The sequence below is a fragment of the Balaenoptera borealis genome (assembly GCF_965194805.1).
Source record: "Balaenoptera borealis genome assembly, chromosome: 11".
Taxonomy (NCBI): domain Eukaryota; kingdom Metazoa; phylum Chordata; class Mammalia; order Artiodactyla; family Balaenopteridae; genus Balaenoptera; species Balaenoptera borealis.
Genome location: NC_138868.1, coordinates 49256407 through 49277037, shown reverse-complemented (window position 1 = coordinate 49277037; position 20631 = coordinate 49256407). Strand labels below are relative to the sequence as shown.

The 20631-nt window shown below is 37.4% G+C and overlaps 3 protein-coding genes across 6 annotated transcripts in view; 2 read left to right on the top strand and 1 right to left on the bottom strand.

Moving 5' to 3' along the window:
* ZNF215 (zinc finger protein 215) overlaps positions 1–20631 on the top strand; it is a 259348-nt gene that overhangs the window by 197940 nt on the left and 40777 nt on the right. For 2 of the 4 annotated variants that reach the window (XM_082341563.1, XM_082341564.1), the window contains one exon: positions 5955–6053. The exons of 1 other annotated variant lie outside the window; for it this stretch is intronic. In XM_082341563.1, coding sequence (XP_082197689.1) covers positions 5955–6053 — 99 coding nt within the window. Of the gene's footprint in view, positions 1–5954; positions 6054–20631 lie in introns of those variants that run through there. One more of the 4 variants, XM_082341560.1, reaches the window with a different exon arrangement.
* OR2D2 (olfactory receptor family 2 subfamily D member 2) overlaps positions 346–20631 on the bottom strand; it is a 53084-nt gene continuing 32798 nt past the window's right edge. The window contains 2 exon segments of the mRNA XM_082341644.1: positions 346–1190; positions 1193–1904. Coding sequence (XP_082197770.1) covers positions 538–1190; positions 1193–1436 — 897 coding nt within the window. The 5' untranslated portion in view covers positions 1437–1904 and the 3' untranslated portion in view covers positions 346–537.
* On the top strand, positions 6003–18487 carry OR2D3 (olfactory receptor family 2 subfamily D member 3). The gene is made up of 2 exons (XM_082341636.1): positions 6003–6053; positions 16028–18487. The coding sequence occupies exon 2, from the start codon at positions 16048–16050 to the stop codon at positions 16990–16992; it is 945 nt and encodes a 314-aa protein (XP_082197762.1). The 5' UTR covers positions 6003–6053; positions 16028–16047; the 3' UTR covers positions 16993–18487.

The following is a 20631-nucleotide window of genomic DNA, read 5'->3' as shown; positions in this document are numbered from 1 at the left end:
GCTCATGTATTCTGCTTCACCATACCCATGCTCTTCACCCTCCACCTCAAACACACATGCAGTTGCATGTACACATACACATACATGTAACACCTAGCTCATAGTAAGTGACTAAGTACTGTTTGTCAATTTATTGGTTATTTGATGATGCAAAGGGATTCAGAAATACCAAAAGATAAAGGAGTTGGAGTAGGATCTGGAATAGATAGATAGTAATATATAGTATTATTTTAAAAAGATAGATTTTACAGGTTCCCAGGTTTATAAAATGGGAGTGTTTCTCAAGGGATTTTTTTAAATCCCCTGGTACTAAAAGACTGACCAGAAGGAAGCAGACTCTCCTTCTTCTTCTACAAAGGTAGTGCTGGATAAAGGATGGAGAGTGAGTCCACAGACAGGTCCCAAGGATAAAAACTGTACCATATTCCAGTCTTGCTGAGGGACCAGCTCAACGAGTCTTACAAGTAGGCAGCCAGGAAGGTCTCACTGTCAGTGGAAAATTCCAAGTCTGCAAGGGAAATTCCTTGTGGCTACTTTTCACAGAGTTCCCTTCACATCCTTGTTCCTCAGGCTGTAGATGAGGGGATTAAGCATGGGGGTCACCACTGCATAGAACACAGAAACCAGCTTTTCCTGTTCTTTGGAAGCCTTTGGTGTCATGTAGGTGACAATTGCTGACCCATAAAAAAAGATGGCCACCATGAGGTGGGAGCCACAGGTAGAGAATGCCTTGAGCCTCCCCGCAGCTGACTTCATCCTGACCACAGTCACTATGATGTGGCCATAGGATACCAGAATTAGAGAAACAGGTATGAGGAGAATCACAATCCCCATGAAGAAAATGGCCATCTCTGAAGTGCGGGTGTCTGTGGATGCCAGGATCAACAGTGCAGGGACCTCACAAAAGAAATGAGCAATATTATTGCTGCCTCGGTAGGGTAGCCTTAGTGTGAAGGTGCTATCCACCACAGACACCAGAATGCCACTGGTCCATGATCCTACAGCCAGCTGGACATACACCCTCCAAGTCATGATGCTAGGGTAATGCCAAGTGTTGCAGATAGCCACATACCGATCATAGGACATCACCGCCAAGTGGGCACACTGTGTACACCCAAAAATGAGGAAGAGTAGAAGCTGAGCTGCACAACGTGTGAATGAAATCACTTTCTTTCTGGATAGCAGGGCTCTAGGGCCTGAGGAACGATGTTGGTAGAGAAACAGAGGTCAGCCAGAGATAAATTGCAGAGAAAAAAATATATGGGTGTGTGAAGCTGGGAGTCAACCTGAATGAGGAACATGAGAAGTAGATTTCCAAGCACAGTGACCAGGTAGACACCCAGGAATAAGATGAAAAGCAGCTGCTGGGTGTGTTGGTCATCAGAGAGTCCCGGAAGGAGGAATTCTGTCACCTGTGTCTGATTTGTCTGTCTCATAGTTTGTCTCTCTTTTTCAGTATGAAGTCACTACACACTAAATATAGGTGTGTATAGCCTATAAAATTATATAATTCAGAATTGGAGGGCTTAGGAATTGCCCGCAAACACTACCAACCATTTCAAGAATCCCCTTTACAAGGTTGTTAGACAATGATTGTGTTGTTTAGTTGGAATGTTTTCAGTGTTGCAAAACAATACTTTATAAGATGGTATATTCATTTCTAGTGTCATCTGGCAAGGATGTAGTAGATCAAAAGACTTATCTTCTTTATTTGAATATCACACTTCTAGTAATAAAACAATAGATTGAATTCACCTTTAAAGTTATGCAATTTAATTTCTCTTTATTATCGACAAAAACATTTGAGTCATATTTCCTTCTTGCGACACCTTCCCCATCCCATGATGGTGTAGTTTTTTTTTTTTTAGTTCTTTGGATGTACAACTCTTCCTGTTGTCTCTTCCCTGAAAAAACAAAAACAAAAACAGTCACTAAGATAAAAGAAAAAGAGCAAAAGTACCTTGCCGAACTGATGGTTTTTCTTGGACAAAATAACCTACTTTGAAAGAGCTAGGAAACCAAGGGATAACTCTGGGTGGTGTGCCATAATCTTTTTGACAATCCTGTCCCCAGCTTCAGCTGGAGCTCCTGAATATAAATCTTAACCATCAGTGAAACAAAACTAAAGTTTCATTCTACAAAACTGTCTTTTGACTGTAAATTATCTCCACAAAAGAAAAGCTTTGACTTTATGTTCAGTAAAAAGTATACAACTTTAATATAACAGCACACCCTGTTGTCATGTTGTTATTAGGACAGCACTAACCAAATTAAACTCCACCACTTAAGGTGATCACATGGCACTAAAACAACCATAAATTGAAACGAAATGCAAGCCCTTCAGCCAAGTTGCATAACTCAGTGAGAAAGTTGGCATCTGCATAATACAATATCTGTTCATTTTCATTTCTATTTAATTATCATATAAATGAAAACACAAGTTTTGATGACTTATGAACCTCTGAGACTGTATCTGCTGACATCATTTGAATGACAGTGGTATAAAGTTTAAGAGAGGTGATTATGATTTGAAGGCTTTAGTCTGTGATTTCAAATACAACAAAGTGCCCTAAGGTGTCTCAGAGGATGGAAAGATAAGTTGAGGGATCTTGAAGCTCCAGGGAATGCCCTGTTTACATGAGTCTCAGGACCTCACCTTTAAATATTCCCTGGAAGGAAAATCCTCTGTTCAGAACTGGGACCTAAGAGAATTGGAGTTTGTACTTTGAATTAATTAGGGCAGAAAGGCTTGGGATGGAGTCGAACTCATAGAATGAATCTAGTGTAGACCTTGGGAGACAGTGCTTAGAAGCCTATCCACAATTGGTGATGTCCTTTAGAGTAGATATGCAGGCTATAGAAATCACTCCCTCTGGCACTTGATCCTCAGTTCCTTCACCAGTGACTCCTCAGCTTTATCTCTGCCCTCTGGTGAGAGTGAGAAAGTTTGTGATGGACCTCCGTCTATAGGATTTTGCAACACTGATTGAGGGTTGAGAGGTGAGCATCGTGTTGGGAAAGATGAACTTTGTCATTCACGCTCTTATCCATTGACTTTTTCCTTTCTAGACTCCCAGAGACAATTCTATTTCCACTCTTCTCCAGAATCCCAGCCCCCAAATCCTCTTCCAGACTTTTCTCCTTCATCAATGAGGCTGTTTCCAGAGAGGTCACATTATTTTCCTCTTGCTGTTGAAAAGCAGCTCTGCCTGATTCTCCCCTACCCTCTGCTGTCAGCCCTTTGGTCTTCACTGTTTCCCCCAGCGTGCCTTTGTTCCACCATCTCCCCTTGAACAGGCAGAGAGCTGGAAGGATACTAGGAATCTTGCTTTGAGGAATGCCTTCAAGAGCTTCTTGCCTGTGAACATGCTTTGGGTCTAGGGGATGTGAAGGAACCCAGACTGTATGGTAAACTGTTCCAGGAATGCTGGCACTGCTGCCTCCAATCCCCTTGATGAGTTAGAGCAGATGGAGAAGAGTGGGTCCAGCTACATTCAGTGCTGTCCTTCTAGTCCAGAGGAGGATACTAACCTCCACTGCTGGTGCCATCACTTGTATACCCCATACTCCAATCTTCTTCCCATACAAGTCAGGCATGGTGGCTTCCCATATGACCCAGCCTTGGTCAGTATCCAGTTGGCTCAGTACCTCCTCTGTGACTCTTTTTGTTATGGTACAGATTTGGTGGCCATGAGAGTGAGTACGTAAGAATATAAAATACTCATGTGAGTATATCCATGATGTGTAGATGTCTGCGTGTTTGTGTGAGATATTGCTTGTGAAGCTGATTGAGTAGGTATATGTAGCATTGTTGTGTGTGTATGACAAGGAATAATTCCCATGTATGCAGTTGTGTGCACGTGAGACAAAGTCATTAAGAGAAGATATCTGGAAAAGCCATACTGGTTACAATGTTATTAGGGCCTCAGAGGTATAAAAGATTCATTGCCTGTCCTTTTAGTTTGGGGAAACAGCCAGACTTATAGATCTCTTCCTGTAGTCCCTTCCTCCTGCTGCTTTTCTCCACATCTCTGGATTCCTGTTCTCTATGTTCAGCTTCCCCTCCCTGCTTGCTTCTAACTTTTGTTCCCATTATTTTATTTTTCCTACCCATTTTTCTTCCTCATTTTCTCTCTGTATTAAAGAGAATTAATTAGTCAAGTTGACAAAGTTATATGAAAATTTAGAGTGTGAAAGAATAATTATCCCTGACCTTCCTTGGAATACAAATTATACTACAGTTCATCTTATTTGGCTCCTTTTTCACTCATGTATCTCCTTTCCTGCCTGGAGATTAAACCGCATTCTTCCCCAACCCACATATACACACACATGTACATTAAATATACAAATCCTACCTTTGACAGATAGAGAGATAACCATTCTTTACCTATACTTTACAGTTCTACCTGGATTCTTAGTTTTGTTGTGTGTTAAAAGTTTATCGATGTGATAAGGATGTTATTTAAAGGAATCACTGAGAGAGAGAGAGACACATACACACACACGCACACACACACACACACACACACACCCATATATGTTATTTTGTAACCCACTTTTTTAACTCAATTGTGTGTCAGACATCTTTCTGTGGAAAATATCGATCTACTTACCTTTTAATGGCTTATGGTTAGTGCATTATCATCATCATTATCGTCATCATCATAACCATAGCAGGCGTTTTTTTAATGTAGCTGCCAGACATTGAGCAAACTATTTTCCATTAAGTTCTTAATTAAATCTTTACATTTGTACAGTGAAGTTGTGGTGTTATGTTCATTCTACATTAGGAAACTGTCACATACAAGCAAGAGCTAAATAAATTGTCCAAGGATACAGATCTAAGAAACGAGGGGAAGAGGATCCAACCCATGTCTGTGTGACTCAGACATCTTCACTTTTACCTGTTTCTCTGTACTGTATAGATTATGTTAAGTAGGAAATCTAAAATTTATTTAACATATCACCTATTGTTAGACTTCAGGTGTTTTTTTCTGGAAACATTTCTATATGTGAATATCCTTTGAAACAAAAATTTTGCATATCTATAATACTTTCCAAAATATAAAGTCCTAAAATTAGCATTGTTCAGAAAAAAAAAAAAGCTTATTTTGGAATTTTGTAATATTTTCAGATTACCTTCCAGAGAGATTTTGTAAATGTACATGCCTACATAGTTCATATCTGTTTGCCCCACTCTCCAATATAGAGTGGGTGGTTTCAATCTATTTTCACTTTTGCTAATCTTCTTATACAGGATTACATTCTGAGCTGGCTGTTGTCCAATGTCTGAAAGTGACTGTTCTATACTTTGTTTTATATTGGGGGTTTTTTTTGTTTGTTTTTTAAGATTTTTTTTTGATGTGGACCATTTTTAAAGTCTTTATTGAATTTGTTACAATATTGCTTCTTTTTTTTTTTATGTTTTGGTATTTTGGCCACGAGGCATGTGGGATCTTAGCTCCCTGCCCAGGGATCGAACCCGCAACCCCTATGTGGGAAGGCGAAGTCTTAACCACTGGACCACCAGGGAAGTCCCTGGTTTTATATTTGCTTCTAGCAAGATGGCTAGTCCTATACCACTTACTTTATCAAGGCTAAAAGTAGAAGCAATAAAGTGACTTTAGTTTAAAGCATCCTCAGTTAAATATTGTTGAGATTTTCCTATTTTTATATTTTTCCTATATTGTAAATTTATATATGGCCTTTTAAAGAACAACTTTAAAGCACCAAAACATTAGAAAAGAAGAAAAATAAGCCACCTATAATTCCATACCCAGAGTAAACCACTCTCAACATTTTGGACATTTTTTGTTTAGTCTTTTCTGTACATTTTGAATATATATATTAGCATTGGTCCCTAAGGCACTAGCAAAACCACTTTTGGTAAGTACCAAAGGAAGATTATTGTCATCATTATTATTATTGATATTGATAACCATTATTTGTAGGGTACAGAAGAAATGGTGCTCAGATAACACCTAGGCAACAAGAGAAGGGAAAAAAGAAAATGACAGACTTTACTTTGAAGCTGACAGTGCTGAGAATAGGTAAGTTATTCCCTGTGGAATTTCAGAAACAATTGTGGGAGAGGAAATTGTTCTTTGAATAACTGTAGGAACTATGCTGTACAGTACATCTCTAGGACCTACTCACCTTGTATAACTGAAACTTAGTATCATTTGACTAATACCTTCCCATTTCCTCCTCCCCACGTGGCCCCTGGCAACTACCATACCACTCTTTGCTTCTATGAGTTTGACTATTTTAGATTCCTCATGTAAGTGATATTACGTAGTATTTGTACTTCTGTGTCTGGCTTATTTAACTTAGCATAATGTCTTCTAAGTTCATCCACGTTGTCACAAATAGCAGGATTTCCTTCTTTTTTAAGGGTGAATAATGTTCCATTATATGTATATCCAACATTTTCTTTATCCATTTTGTATTGAAGTACAGTTGATTTACAATATTATATTAGTTTCAGGTGTACAACATAGTGATTCAATGTTTTTATAGATTATACTCCAATTAAATTTACTATAAAATGTTGGCTATATTCTCTGTGCTGTAAAATATATCCTTGTAGCTTATTTACTTCACACAGAGTAGTTGGTTCCTCTTAACCTCCTACCTCTCTCTTGCCCCTCCCTCTTTCCCTCTCCCCTTCAGTAACCACTAGTTTGTTCTCTATATCTGTGAGTCTATTTCTGTTTTGTTATATTCATTCATTCGTTTTATTTCTTAGATTCCACATATAAGTGAAAACATACAGTATTTGTCTTTCTCTGTCTGACATTTCACTAAGCATAATAACTTCTAGGTCCATCCATGTTGTTGCAAATGGCAGAATTTTATTACTTTTTATGGCTGAGTAATATTCCTTTGTGTGTATATACTACATCTTCTTTATCTATTCGTCTGTTGATGGATATTTAGGTTGCTTCCATATACTGTAAATAATCCTGCTATGAACATTTATCTTTTCAAATTAGTGTTTTCATTTTCTTCAGATATATACCCAGGAGTGGAATGGCTGGATCATAGGGTAGTTCTATTTTTAGTTTTCTGAGGAACCTCCATACTGTTTTCCATAGTGGCTGCACCAATTTACATTCCCACCAACAGTATACAGCTGTTCCCTTTTCTCTACATTGTTACCAACACTTGTTATCTTCTCGGTGCTTTTTTAATAATAGCCATCCTAACAGGGATGAGGTAATCACTGTGGTTTTGATTTACATTTCAATCATGATTAGTGATGGTGAGCACTTACTCATGTACCTGTTGGACATTTGTATGTCTTCTTGGAGAAATTTCTATTCAGTTCCTTTCTCCATACTTTAATTGTGTTATTTGCTTTTTCAACATTGACTTGTATGAGTTCCTTATATATTTCAAATATTAACCTTTTTTAAAAATTTTATTGAAGTATAGTTGATTTTCAGTGTTGTGTTAATTTCTTCTGTACAGCAAAGTGACTCTGTTATACATATATATAGTCTATTTTTTTTTAAGTAGGATCCAAGCTTTATCTTCAAGATACAGCATGTATGTATATAAATATGTGGAAATGCAATGTAAGGACATGCAAAATGGCGGGGTAATACCATTTACTGTAAATGGTACAGTACCATTTACAGTTTGTAAATACCATTTACATTTTGTAATTTCTTCTTTGTCTTTTTTTATATTTGAATGTTATTTTTTTTTTTTGATACAGCAGGTTCTTAGTTATCTATTAGTTATCTATTTTATACATATTGGTGTATACATGTCAATCCCAATCTCCCAATTCATCCCACCCCCACCCCCACCCCCTGCCACTTTTCCCCTGCCACTTGGTGTCCATATGTTTGTTCTCTACATCTGTGTCTCTATTTCTGCCCTCCAAACCAGTTCGTCTGTACCATTTTTCTAGATTCCACATATATCCGTTAATATACGATATTTGTTTTTCCCTTTCTGACTTAACTTCACTCTGTATGACAGTCTCTAGGTCCATCCACATCTCCACAAATGACCCAATTTTGTTCCTTTTTATGGCTGAGTAATATTCCATTGTATACATGTACCACATCTTCTTTATCCATTCATCTGTTGATGGGCATTTAGGTTGCTTCCGTGACCTGGCTATTGTAAATAGTGCTGCAATGAACATTGGGGTGCATGTGTCTTTTTGAATTATGGTTTTCTCTGGGTATATGCCCAGTAGTGGGATTGCTGGTGCATATGGTGGCTCTATTTTTAGTTTTTTAAGGAATCTCCATACTGTTCTCCATAGTGGCTGTGTCAATTTACTTTCCCACCAACAGTGCAAGAGGGTTCCCTTTTCTCCACACCCTCTCCAGCATTTGTTGTTTGTAGATTTTCTGATGATGCCCATTTTGACCGGTGTGAGGTGATACCTCATTGTAGTTTTGATTTTCATTTCTCTGATAATTAGGGATGTTGAGCAGCTTTTCATGTGCTTCTTGGCCATCTATATGTCTTCTTTAGAGAAATGTCTATTTAGGTCTTCTGCCCATTTTTGGATTGGGTTGTTTGTCTTTTTAATACTGAGCTGCATGAGCTGTTTATATATTTTGGAGATTAATCCTTTGTCAGTTGATTCGTTTCCAAATATTTTCTCCCATTCTGAGGGTTGTTTTCTCATCTTGTTTATAGTTACCTTTGCTATGCAAAAGCTTTTAAGTTTCACTAGGTCCCATTTGTTTCTTTTTCTTTTTCTTTCCATTACTCTAGGACATAGTGATCTAGGACAAAAAAGATCTTGCTGTGATTTATGTCAAAGAGTGTTCTTTCTATGTTTTCCTCTAAGAGTTTTATAGTGTCCAGTCTTACATTTAGGTCTTTAATCCATTTTGGGTTTATTTTTCTGTGTAGTGTTAGGGAGTGTTCTAATTTCATTCTTTTACATGTAGCTGTCCAGTTTTCGCAGCACCACTTATTGAAGAGACTGTCTTTTCTCCATTGTGTATCCTTGCCTCCTTTGTCATAGATTAGTTGACCATAGGTGCGTGGGTTTATCTCTGGACTTTCTATCCTATTCCATTGATCTATATTTCTGTTTTTGTGCCAGTACCATATTGTCTTGATGACTGTAGCTTTGTAGTATAGTCTGAAGTCAGGGAGTCTGATTCCTCCATCTACCTTTTTTTCCTTCAAAATTGCTTTGGCTATTCGGGTCTTTCATGTCTCCACACAAATTTTAAGATTTTTTGTTCTACTTCTCTAAAAAATGCCATTGGTAATTTGATAGGGATTGCATTGAATCTGTAGATTGCTTTGTGTAGTATAATCATTTTCACAATATTGATTCTTCCAATCCAAGAACATGGTATATCTCTCCATCTGTTTGTGTCGTCTTTGATTTCTTTCATGAGTGTCTTATTGTTTTCTGAGTACAGGTCTTTTACCTGCTTAGGTAGGTTTATTCCTAGGTATTTTATTCTTTTTCTTGCAATCGTGAATGGGATTGTTTCCTTAATTTCTCTTTCTGATCTTTCGTTGTTAGTGTATAGGAATGCAAGAGATTTCTATGATTAATTTTGTATCCTGCAACTTTACCGAATTCATTGATTAGCTCTAGTAGTTTTCTGGTGGCATCTTTAGGATTCTCTATGTATAGTATCATGTCATGTGCAACCAGTGACAGTTTTACATCTTCTTCTTCAACTTGTATTCCTTTTATTTCTTTTTCTTCTCTGATTGCTGTGGCTAGGACTTCCAAAACTATGTTGAATAATAGTGGTGACAGTGGACATCCTTGTCTTCTTCCTGATCTTACAGGAAATGCTTTCTGTTTTTCACCATTGAAAATGATGTTTGCTGTGGGTTTGTCATATATGGCCTTTATTATGTTGAGGTAGGTTCCCTCTATGCCCACTTTCTGGAAAGTTTTTATCATAAATGGTGTTGAATTTGTCAAAAGCTTTTTCTGCATCTATTGAGATGATCATATGGTTTTTATTCTTCAGTTTGTTAATATGGGGTATCACATTGATTGATTTGTGTATCTTGAAGAATCCTTGCATCCCTGGAATAAATCTCACTTGATAATGGTGTATGATACTTTTAATGTGTTATTGGATTCTGTTTGCTAGTATTTTGTTGAGGATTTTTGCATCTATATTCATCAGTGATATTGGTCTGTAATTTTCTTTTTTTGTAGTATCTTTGTCTGGTTTTGGTATCAGGGTGATGGTGGCCTCAGAGAATGAGTTTGGGAGTGTTCCTTCCTCTGCAATTTTTTGGAAGAGTTTGAGAAGGATTGGTGTTAGCTCTTCTCTAAATGTTTGATAGAATTCACCTATGAAGCCATCTGGTTCTGGACTTTTGTTTGTTGGAAGATTTTTAATCATAGTTTCAATCTCAGTGCTTGTGATTGTTCTGTTCATACTTTCTATATCTTCCTGGTTCAGTCTTTGAAGGTTATATCTTTCTAAGAATTTGTCCATTTCTTCCAGGTTGTCCATTTTATTGGCAGAGTTGCTTGTGGTAGTCTTTTATGATGCTTTGTATTTCTGCGGTATCCGTTGTAACTTCTCCTTTTTCATTTCTAATTTTATTGATTTGAGTCCTCTCCCTCTTTTTCTTGATGAGTCTGGTTAAAGGTTTATCAATTTTGTTTATCTTCTCAAAGAACCAGCTTTTAGTTTTATTGATCTTTGCTATTGTTTTCTTTGTTTCTATTTCATTTATTTCTGCTCTGATCTTTATGATTTCTTTCCTTCTACTAATTTTGGGTTTTGTTTGTTCTTTTTTCTCTAGTTCCTTTAGGTGTAAGGTTAGATTGTTTATTTGAGATTTTTCTTGTTTCTTGAGGTAGGATTTTATTCCTATAAACTTCCCTCTTAGAACTGCTTTTGCTGCATCCCATAGGTTTTGGATCGTCTTGTTTCAATTGTCATTTGTCTCTAGGTATTTATTGATTTCCTCTTTGATTTCTTCAGTGATCTCTTGGTTATTTAGTAACGTATTGTTTAGCCTCCATGTGTTTTGTGTTTTTTATGTTTTTTTCCCCTGTAATTGATTTCTAATCTCATAGTGTTGTGGTCAGAAAAGATGCTTGATATGATTTCAGTTTTCTTAAATTTACCGAGGCTTGATTTGTGACTCAAGATGTGATCTATCCTGGAGAATGTTCCGTGTACACTTGAGAAGAAAGTGTAATCTGATGTTTTTGGATGGAATGTCCTATGAATATCAATTAAATCTATCTGGTCGATTGTGTCATTTAAAGCTTGTGTTTCCTTAGTAATTTTCTGTCTGGATGATCTGTCCATTGGTGTAAGTGAGGTGTTAAAGTCCCCCACTATTATTGTGTTACTGTCGATTTCCTCTTTTATAGCTGTTAACATTTGCCTTATGTATTGAGGTGCTCCTATGTTGGGTGCATATATATTTATAATTGTTACATCTTCTTCTTGGATTGATCCCTTGATCATTATGTAGTTTCCTTCCCTGTCTCTTGTAACATTCTTTATTTTAAAGTCATTTTATCTGATATGAGTATTGCTACTCCAGCTTTCTTTTGATTTCCATTTGCATGGAATATCTTTTTCCATCCCCTCACTTTCAGTCTGTATGTGTCTTAGGTCTGAAGTGGGTCTATTGTAGACAGCATATATACGGGTCTTGTTTTTGTATCCATTCAGTGAGCCTGTGTCTTTTGGTTGGAGCATTTACTCCACTCACATTTAAAGTAATTTTCCATATGTATGTTCCTATGACCATTTTCTTAATTGTTTTGAGTTTGTTTTTGTAGCTCCTTTTCTTCTCTTGTATTTCCCACTTAGAGAAGTTCCTTTAACATTTTTTGTAGAGCTGATTTGGTGGTGCTGAATTCTCTTAGCTTTTGCTTGTCTGTAAAGCTTTTGATTTCTCTGTCGAATCTGAATGAGATCCTTGCTGGGTAGAGTAATCTTGGTTGTAGGTTCTTCCCTTTCAACACTTTAAATATATCATGCCACTACCTTCTGGCTTGTAGAGTTTCTGCTGAGTAATTGGCTGTTAACCTTATGGGAATTCCCTTGTATGTTATTTTTCATTTTTCCTTTGCTTTTAATAATTTTTCTTTGTCTTTAATTTTTGTCAATTTGATTACTATGTGTCTCGGTGTGTTTCTCCTTGGGTTTGTCCTGCCTGGGACTCTCTGCGCTTCCTGGACTTGGGTGGCTATTTTCTTTCCCATGTTAGGGAAGTTTTTGACTATAATCTCTTCAAATATTTTCCCGGGTCCTTTCTCTCTCTCTTCTCCTTCTGGGACCCTTATAATGTGAATGTTGTTGCGTTTAATGTTGTCCCAGAGGTCTCTTAGGCTGTCTTCATTTCTTTTCATTCTTTTTTCTTTAGTCTGTTCTGCGGCAGTGAATTCCATCATTCTGTCTTCCAGATCACTTATCTGTTCTTCTGCTTCAGTTATTCTGTTATTGATTCCTTCTAGTGTATTTTTCATTTCAGTTATTGTATTGTTCATCTCTGTTTGTTTGTTCTTTAATTATTCTAGGTGTTTGTTAAACATTTCTTGCATCTTCTCGATCATTGCCTCCATTCTTTTTCCAAGGTCCTGGATCATCCTCACTATCATTATTCTGAATTCTTTTTCTGGAAGGTTGCCTATCTCCACTTCATTTAATTGTTTTTCTGGGGTTTTATCTTCTTCCTTCATCTGGTACATAGTCCTCTGCCTTTTCATTCTGTCTATCTTTCTGTGAATGTGGTTTTCGTTCCATAGCCTGTGGGATTGTAGTTCTTCCAGCTTCTGCTGTCTGCCTTCTGGTGGATGAGGCTATCTAAGAGGCCTGTGCAAGCTTCCTGATGGGAGGGACTGGTGGTGGGTAGAGCGGGGTGTTGCTCTGGTGGGCAGAGCTCAGTAAAACTTTAATCCACTTGTCTGCTGATGGGTAGGGCTGAGTTCCCTCCCTGTTGGTTGTTTGGCCTGAGGCAACCCAGCACTGGAGGCTACAGGCTCTTTGGTGGGGCTAATGGCAGACTCCGGGAGGGCTCATGCCAAGGAGCACTTCCCAGAACTTCTGCTGCCAGTGTCCTCATCCCCGCAGTGAGACACAGCCACCCCCTTCATCTGCAGGAGACCCTCCAACACCAGCAGGCAGGTCTGGCTCAGGCTCCTATGGGGTAACTGCTCCTTCTCCCTGGGTCTTGATGAACACACTACTTTGTGTGTGCTCTCCAAGAGTGGAGTCTCTGTTTCCCCCAGTCCTGTCGAAGTCCTGCAATCAAATCCCACAAGCCTTCAAAGTCTGATTCTCTGGGAATTCCTCCTCCCATTGCCAGACCCCCAGGTTGGGAAGCCTGGTGTGGGGCTCAGAACCCTCACTCCAGTGGGTGGACTTCTGTGGTACAATTGTTCTCCAGTGTGTGAGTCACCCACCCAGTGGTTATAGGACTTGATCTTGTGATTGCACCCCTCCTACCATCTCATTGCAGCTTCTCCTTTGTCTTTGGATGTGGGGTATCTTCCTTGGTGAGTTCTAGTATCTTCCTGTCAGTGATTGCCCAGCAGTTAGTTGTGATTCCAGTGCTCTTGCAAGAGGGAGTGACTCAAATATTAACCTTTTATCTGATATATGGTTTGCAAATATTTTCTCCCATTCCATAGGTTACCTTTTCATTTTGTTAATTGTTTCCTTTGGAATGCAGAGGCTTTTTAGTTTGATGTAGTTTCGCTTGTCTATTTTTGCTTATGTTGCTTGTGCTTTTACTGTTATACCCAAGGAATCATTACCAAGACTAATGTCCAGAAGTTTTTTCCCTATATTTTCTTCTAGGAGTTGTTTTAATTTATTTTGAGTTAATTTTTGTATATGGTGCGAGATAAGGGTCCAATTTCATTCTTTTGTATGTGGATATCCAGTTTTCCTGACACCATTTATTGAAGAAACTATCCTTTCCCCATAATGTATTCTTGGCACCTTGTTGACCATATATGTATGGGTTTATTTCTGGGCTCTCTATTATGTTTCATTGGTCTGAATGTCCGTTTTTAACCATTATTTCATGACTAGGATGTGATAAACGTCTTTTCTTGTGAATATTTTCTGCAATTTAGAGTATTTATTTAGAATGGACTCCTAGAATTGGATTTAGAAATTGGGATAATGTTTGTGAGTAGTAGATGATATTAGGCCTCGGGGATTCAGGAACTCCTAATACTACTCTATTCTTAGTCATTCCTCTCCTTAGAGTTATACAAAAGAAACGTGAAGTAATGAAAAATAAGACACTACTTTTTATTAACCAAGCTAGTCCCTAATGTCACTGAAGTTCAGAGCTCTGATAAGCATGGATTGGGCTATGTGGTCTAGTCTACAGTCATTTAAGGCTCCCTTATGGCTTAAATCCATATTGTATCATCATATTACCTTCTGGCTGGCAACATGATACACAAGAACAAAGTGATGATGAGTACACCTAGGAACTATTCAAAAATGAGAGAATAGAGCAAGTAAAGTTCTTAAGGGGGACCTTGTTCAACTTAACAGTCCAGTCCCAGGAAGAAGAGAAGTAGAAATGTGCATGACCTTTTCAAGCACAGTAATCCTACCCAGTAGTAATCATGGACCAATCAACATCCTCAAATGTTATAAATCAGATTTTTACTCCTCATGGGGAGAAAGGACTAGTAAAAAAAGGAATTTCTCCCTTACCCGTACTATTGAGAACTGGGTCAAAGCATGTGAATATTTGAGTCATTTAATATATTTGACAAAATTGTTTCTCAGAAATATTGTACTAACTTTCCTACTCACTTGCATTGTACAAAAATGTCTTTTTCTCTGCACCATCATTATACATTATACAGCTAATTAATTCTGCCATTTATTAATTGCGTGATTTAACCTCTCTTTGCCTCAGTTTTCTTATCTGCAAAATAAGATAAATAGTGTCTACCTCATAATGTTATCAGGACAATATAATAATATAAAACCCTTATAGTAATGCCTGACGTATTAAATGCTCAATAAAATACTAGTTATTATTTTTTGTTGTGATGTTGCTATTAAAATCTTAGCTAATCTCCCAGGTAAAAACTGTATCTCTCATTGTTGTAATTGTATTTAGTCATAATAATATTGAATATTTTTCTTATATTTAGTAGCTATTTGCATTTCTTCTTTGTAAATAGTCTTTTCATGTCCTTGGCCCATTATTTGTTGGACTCAACAATTTTCATAGTGTTTTATATGGAATCATAATGTAATAAAGTATTTTAACTTTTGTCTGATGTCTCCCTAAAATATTTTCCTCAGTTTGTAGTTTATCTTTTAATTTTATTCATGATATTATTGTCTCACAGAAATCCTTCAGTTTATGTTGTAAACTCTACACATGTTTTCCTTCATGGTTTCTTAGAAGGCTTTTGTGATTTTCAAGTCTAATCCTATCCATATGTCACAACAACTTTAACCTATTTTTCCTTTTTTGGACTGTTTTACTTTTAATATTTTATTCTTTAATCCAAACAGAATGGTCCTTAGTGTTGATATGCCAAAGCTTTGTTTTTAAACCCAAGAAAATTTTGTTGTTTTTTAAGAGGTCAAATTAAATTGATGCCCAAAAACTGTTTCATGTTTTTCAAGCATATGTTATAATTAAATATGTGGTATTTTGAACAGTTAGTGGTGCAGTTTTATGCAAGGTGGTAGTCCTAACAGTATACATGGTCATTTCCTAATAATATGTGTATAGACATTTAGTAAAATCCACAGGAACTCTAATATCCTCATATCAGAAGTAGCCAAGAAGGCTTTAACAACGTCATATTCTATCTATAAATAAGAGGCACTGGGGAGAGGAGATTTGGGGAAAATGAGGTGGATTTAAATTACAATCAACTAATAAGAATAAAAATATTCTACTTAGTATCAATTAGAACAAGCTGGATAGCAAAAAGCTAGAAATATCTAATTGGGTTTTTAAATTGAGCTTTAAATGAGCCTCTTCTACAGGACTTGATGTCATAAACCCAATGTTTGTTCTTTTTGTTTGTGCCAAACAGGTAAACAAGCATAAATCTCAATGGGAGAAGAAAACCACACTTTTGTGGCTGAGTTTATCTTCCTTGGCCTTTCACAGGACTTGCAGACCCAGATCCTGCTGTTTATTCTTTTTCTTATCATTTATCTGTTGACTGTGCTTGGAAACCTGCTCATCACTATTCTCATCTTCATGGATTCTCGACTTCACACCCCCATGTACTTTTTTCTTAGAAATCTCTCTTTCACAGATCTCTGTTTCTCTACTAGTATTGTCCCTCAAGTGTTGGTCCACTTCCTGGTAAAGAGGAAAACTATTTCTTTTTTTGGGTGTATGACACAGATCATTGTTTTCCTTCTGGTTGGGGGCACAGAATGCGCACTGCTGGCAGTGATGTCCTATGACCGGTATGTGGCTGTCTGCAAGCCCCTGCACTACTCCACCGTCATGACCCAACAAGTGTGTATCCAGTTGGCCATAGGGTCCTGGGCTAGTGGCGCACTAGTGTCTCTGGTAGATACCACCTTTACTTTCCAACTTCCCTATCAAGGACAGAACATTATCAATCACTACTTTTGTGAACCCCCTGCCCTCCTGAAGCTGGCTTCAGCAGATACTTACAGCACAGAAATGGCCATCTTTGCAATGGGTGTGGTCATCCTCTTAGCTCCTGTCTCCCTGATCCTTGTCTCCTACTGGAATATCATCTCCACTGTGATCCAGATGCAGTCTGGGGAGGGGAGGCTCAAGGCTTTCTCTACCTGTGGCTCCCATCTCATTGTTGTTGTCCTCTTTTATGGATCAGGAATATTTACCTACATGTGGCCAAATTCCAAGACCACAGAAGAATGGGATAAAATGATATCTGTGTTCTATACAGTGGTGACTCCAATGTTGAACCCCATAATTTATAGCCTGAGAAACAAGGACGTCAAAGGAAGTCTCAGGAAACTGACTGGAAGAAAGTCCTCTTCTCAGAGACGGTGACCTCTAGGTCTGACTTTTAGAGCTATAGTAACCTTAAAAGAGGAGCAGGATTTCAGTCGACAGTTACAAGTTAGGTCATTTCAGGAAGAATCATAAAAGTAAGGAACATGTTCCAGAAACTGTGAATACACCACCCTAAACATAGGGAAGATATAAAAGGATGAAAAGTTAGTTTATTTCTTGATTATGAAAAGCACTAAATGCTATTTTGAAGGAGTTTTTGGTTAATTCAGCTAACGTGGACATGTTTTAAGCTTGATCACCCTTGAATTTAAGAGATTTAAACTGGATTATCCAGAGATAATGTCTAATATGAATTAAATACATGATTCTAACAATAAAGACATTTCAAGTTTGGATGTCCCAGTCATACAAAACCAGGAATAGTCTAATCAAAACAATCAATGTATTTAATACTGGTCTCATTCACGGCCCAAAGCATTTCAGCTTGTAAAAAGGTACCAGAGGCCACACTACTTCCTAGTTCATGATGTTCTCTCCTGAAAGCTCCAGAAAATGAGTTTTTATATCATCACCCCAAAGTCCATATAAACACAGACTATCAGAGTAAAAAGTGAATTCAACAGTCATCTAATCCAAACATATGTCTGAGGATTAAACCACTCCATAATATTGCCATTGAGTAATTAATTGTCCAGCATTTGCCTGAACAAGAATGGTATAGCTAGTGCTCTACGTTCTAGGATCATTCCCTTTCATATGTAGATAGTTTTTTTACTGTTAGAAAGATCTTCCTTATGGTAAGTCAAAATCAATTTTCCTATATCTTCAACCCACTTTCCCTAGTTTTACTCCTAGAATAATTTTCATTATCCTTCTATACCACAACTCACTGAAGTCAGTTTCTATATTTGCCCAAATTCAATTTTCATAGCCAACCACCCACTTGTTCCTTTAAAATTCCTTTATCTAACATGCTTTGGTATCCAATATTCATTCAGGTCATCTTCCTCTGTATGAACCCAATTAACCCAATGAATATCTCTTCTGTAAGCAAAATGAATTAGAATTTTAGAAATTGGAGTTTACCATCCCTAGACTGACCCCTTAAGCTTAGATGCCTCTAACCACATTTCACTGTGGCTCAACTTGTCTAGAATGGTCAATTCTAGAGTTCACTTTAGGTTCTCATAAACTCTTAGTCCAAATAAACAGACTGACAGGGCTTCCCTGGTGGCGCAGTGGTTGAGAATCTGCCTGCCAATGCAGGGAACACGGGTTCGAGCCCTGGTCTGGGAAGATCCCACATGCCGCGGAGCAACTGGGCCCGTGAGCCACAACTACTGAGCCTGCGCGTCTGGAGCCTGTGCTCCGCAACAGGAGAGGCCGTGACAGTGAGAGGCCCGCGCACGGCGATGAAGAGTGGCCCCCGCTTGCCACAACTAGAGAAAGCCCTTGCACAGAAACGAAGACCCAACACAGCCCAAATAAATAAATAAATAAATAAATAAATAAAAATTTATTAAAAAAAAAAAACAAAACTGACAGCTGCTCTGCTCTTTTTTTTTTTTTTTACTCCTTATAATATAACATTTATTCACTTAAAAATACAGTAGATACAAAAAATAAAATGAGGGGGGTGGGGGGAATGGATTGGGAGTTTGGAAGTAGCAGATGAAAACTATTATATATAGAATGGATAAACAACAAGGTCCTACTATATAGCACAGGGAACTATATTCAATATCCTGTGAAAAACCATAATGGAAAAGAATATATGTATATAAATAACTGAATCACTTTGCTATAGAGCAGAAATCAACACAACATTCTATATCAACCATACTTCAATAAAATAAGTTTTAAAAAATTGAAATTGAAAACAAAAGTTTCCCGTCAGATAACCCTTGTTGTTGTTTAAAAAGCTACAAAAGTATAGAAGAAATTTTGAATAGTACAGAAAGATATAAAACAAAACATGATAGCCACTCCCTTCTTCCCATGTCTTTCTCCCCATAGATAAACACTATTCTGGGAAAGATAATTTTCTTGCTCATTCTGTCTCTCCCTTTCAATTTTAATTGGAAAATAGAGCACATAGCTTATAAAATGGGGATATGCCCCTCTATTTTTGTCATAGTTTTTATATGACTTTTAGATAATTTTAGAAAGTCCTTTTTTGTTTGTTTGTTTTTTTACTTTTATTTTTTAATTAAAAAAATCTTTATTGGAATATAATTGCTTTACAATGTTGTGCTGGTTTCTGCTGTATAACAAAGTGAATCAGATACATGTATCCATGTATCCCCATATCCCCTCCCTCTTGCGTCTCCCTCCCACCCTCCCTATCCCACCCATCTAGGTGGTCACAAAGCACCGAACTGATCTCCCTGTGCTATGCAGCTGCTTCCCACTAGATATCTATTTTACATTTGGTAGTGTATATATGTCAATGCTACTCTCTTGCTTCATCCCAGCTTACCCTTCCCCCTCCCTGTATCCTCAAGTCCATTCTCTACATCTGCGTCTTTATTCCTGTCCTGCCCCAAGGTTCATCAGCACCATTTTTTTTTTTTTTAGGTTCCATATATGTGTTAGCCTATGGTATTTGTTTTTCTCTTTCTGACTTACTTCACTCTGTATGAGAGACTCTAGGTCCATCTACCTCACTACAAATAACTCAATTTTGTTTCTTTTTATGGCTGAGTAATATTACATTGTATACAATGTGCCACATCTTCTTTATCCATTCATCTGTCGATGGACAGTTAGGTTGCTTGGCTATTGTAAATAGTGCTGCAATGAACATTGTGGTACATGTCTCTTTTTGAATTATGGTTTTCTCAGGGTATATGCCCAGTAGTGGGATTGCTGGGGCATATGGTAGTTCTATTTTTAGTTTTTTAAGGAACCTCCATACTGTTCTCCAAGGTGGCTGTATCAATTTACATTCCCACCAACACTGCAAGAGGGTTCCCTTTTCTCCACACCCTCTCCAGCATTTATTGTTTGTAGATTTTTTGATGATGGCCATTCTGACCGGTGTGAGATCATATCTCATTGTAGTTTTGATTTGCATTTCTCTAATGATTAATGATGTTGAGCAGTCTTTCATGTGTCTGTTGGCAATCTGTATATCTTCTTTGGAGAAATGTCTATTTAGGTCTTCTGCCCATTTTTGGATTGGGTTGTTTGTTTTTTTGATATTGAGCTGCATGAGCTGCTTGTATATTTTGGAGATTAATCCTTTGTCAGTTGCTTCATTTGCAAATATTATCTCACATTCTGAGGGTTGTCTTTTCGTCTTGTTTATGGTTTCCTTTGCTGTGCAAAAGCTTTGAAGTTTCATTAGGTGCCATTTGTTTATTTTTGTTTTTATTTCCATTTCTCTAGAAGCTGGGTCAAAAAGGATCTTACTGTGATTTACGTTATAGTGTGTTCTGCCTGTATTATCCTCTAAGAGTTTTATAGTGACTGGCCTTACATTTAGGTCTTTAATCCATTTTGAGTTTATTTTTGTGTATGGTATTAGGAAGTGTTCTAATTTCATTCTTATGAAATTAGAACACTCCCTAACCACCTATTGAAGAGGCTGTATGTACTCCATTGTATATTCTTGCCTCCTTTGTCAAAGATAAGGTGACCATATGTGCATGGGTTTATCTCTGGGCTTTCTAT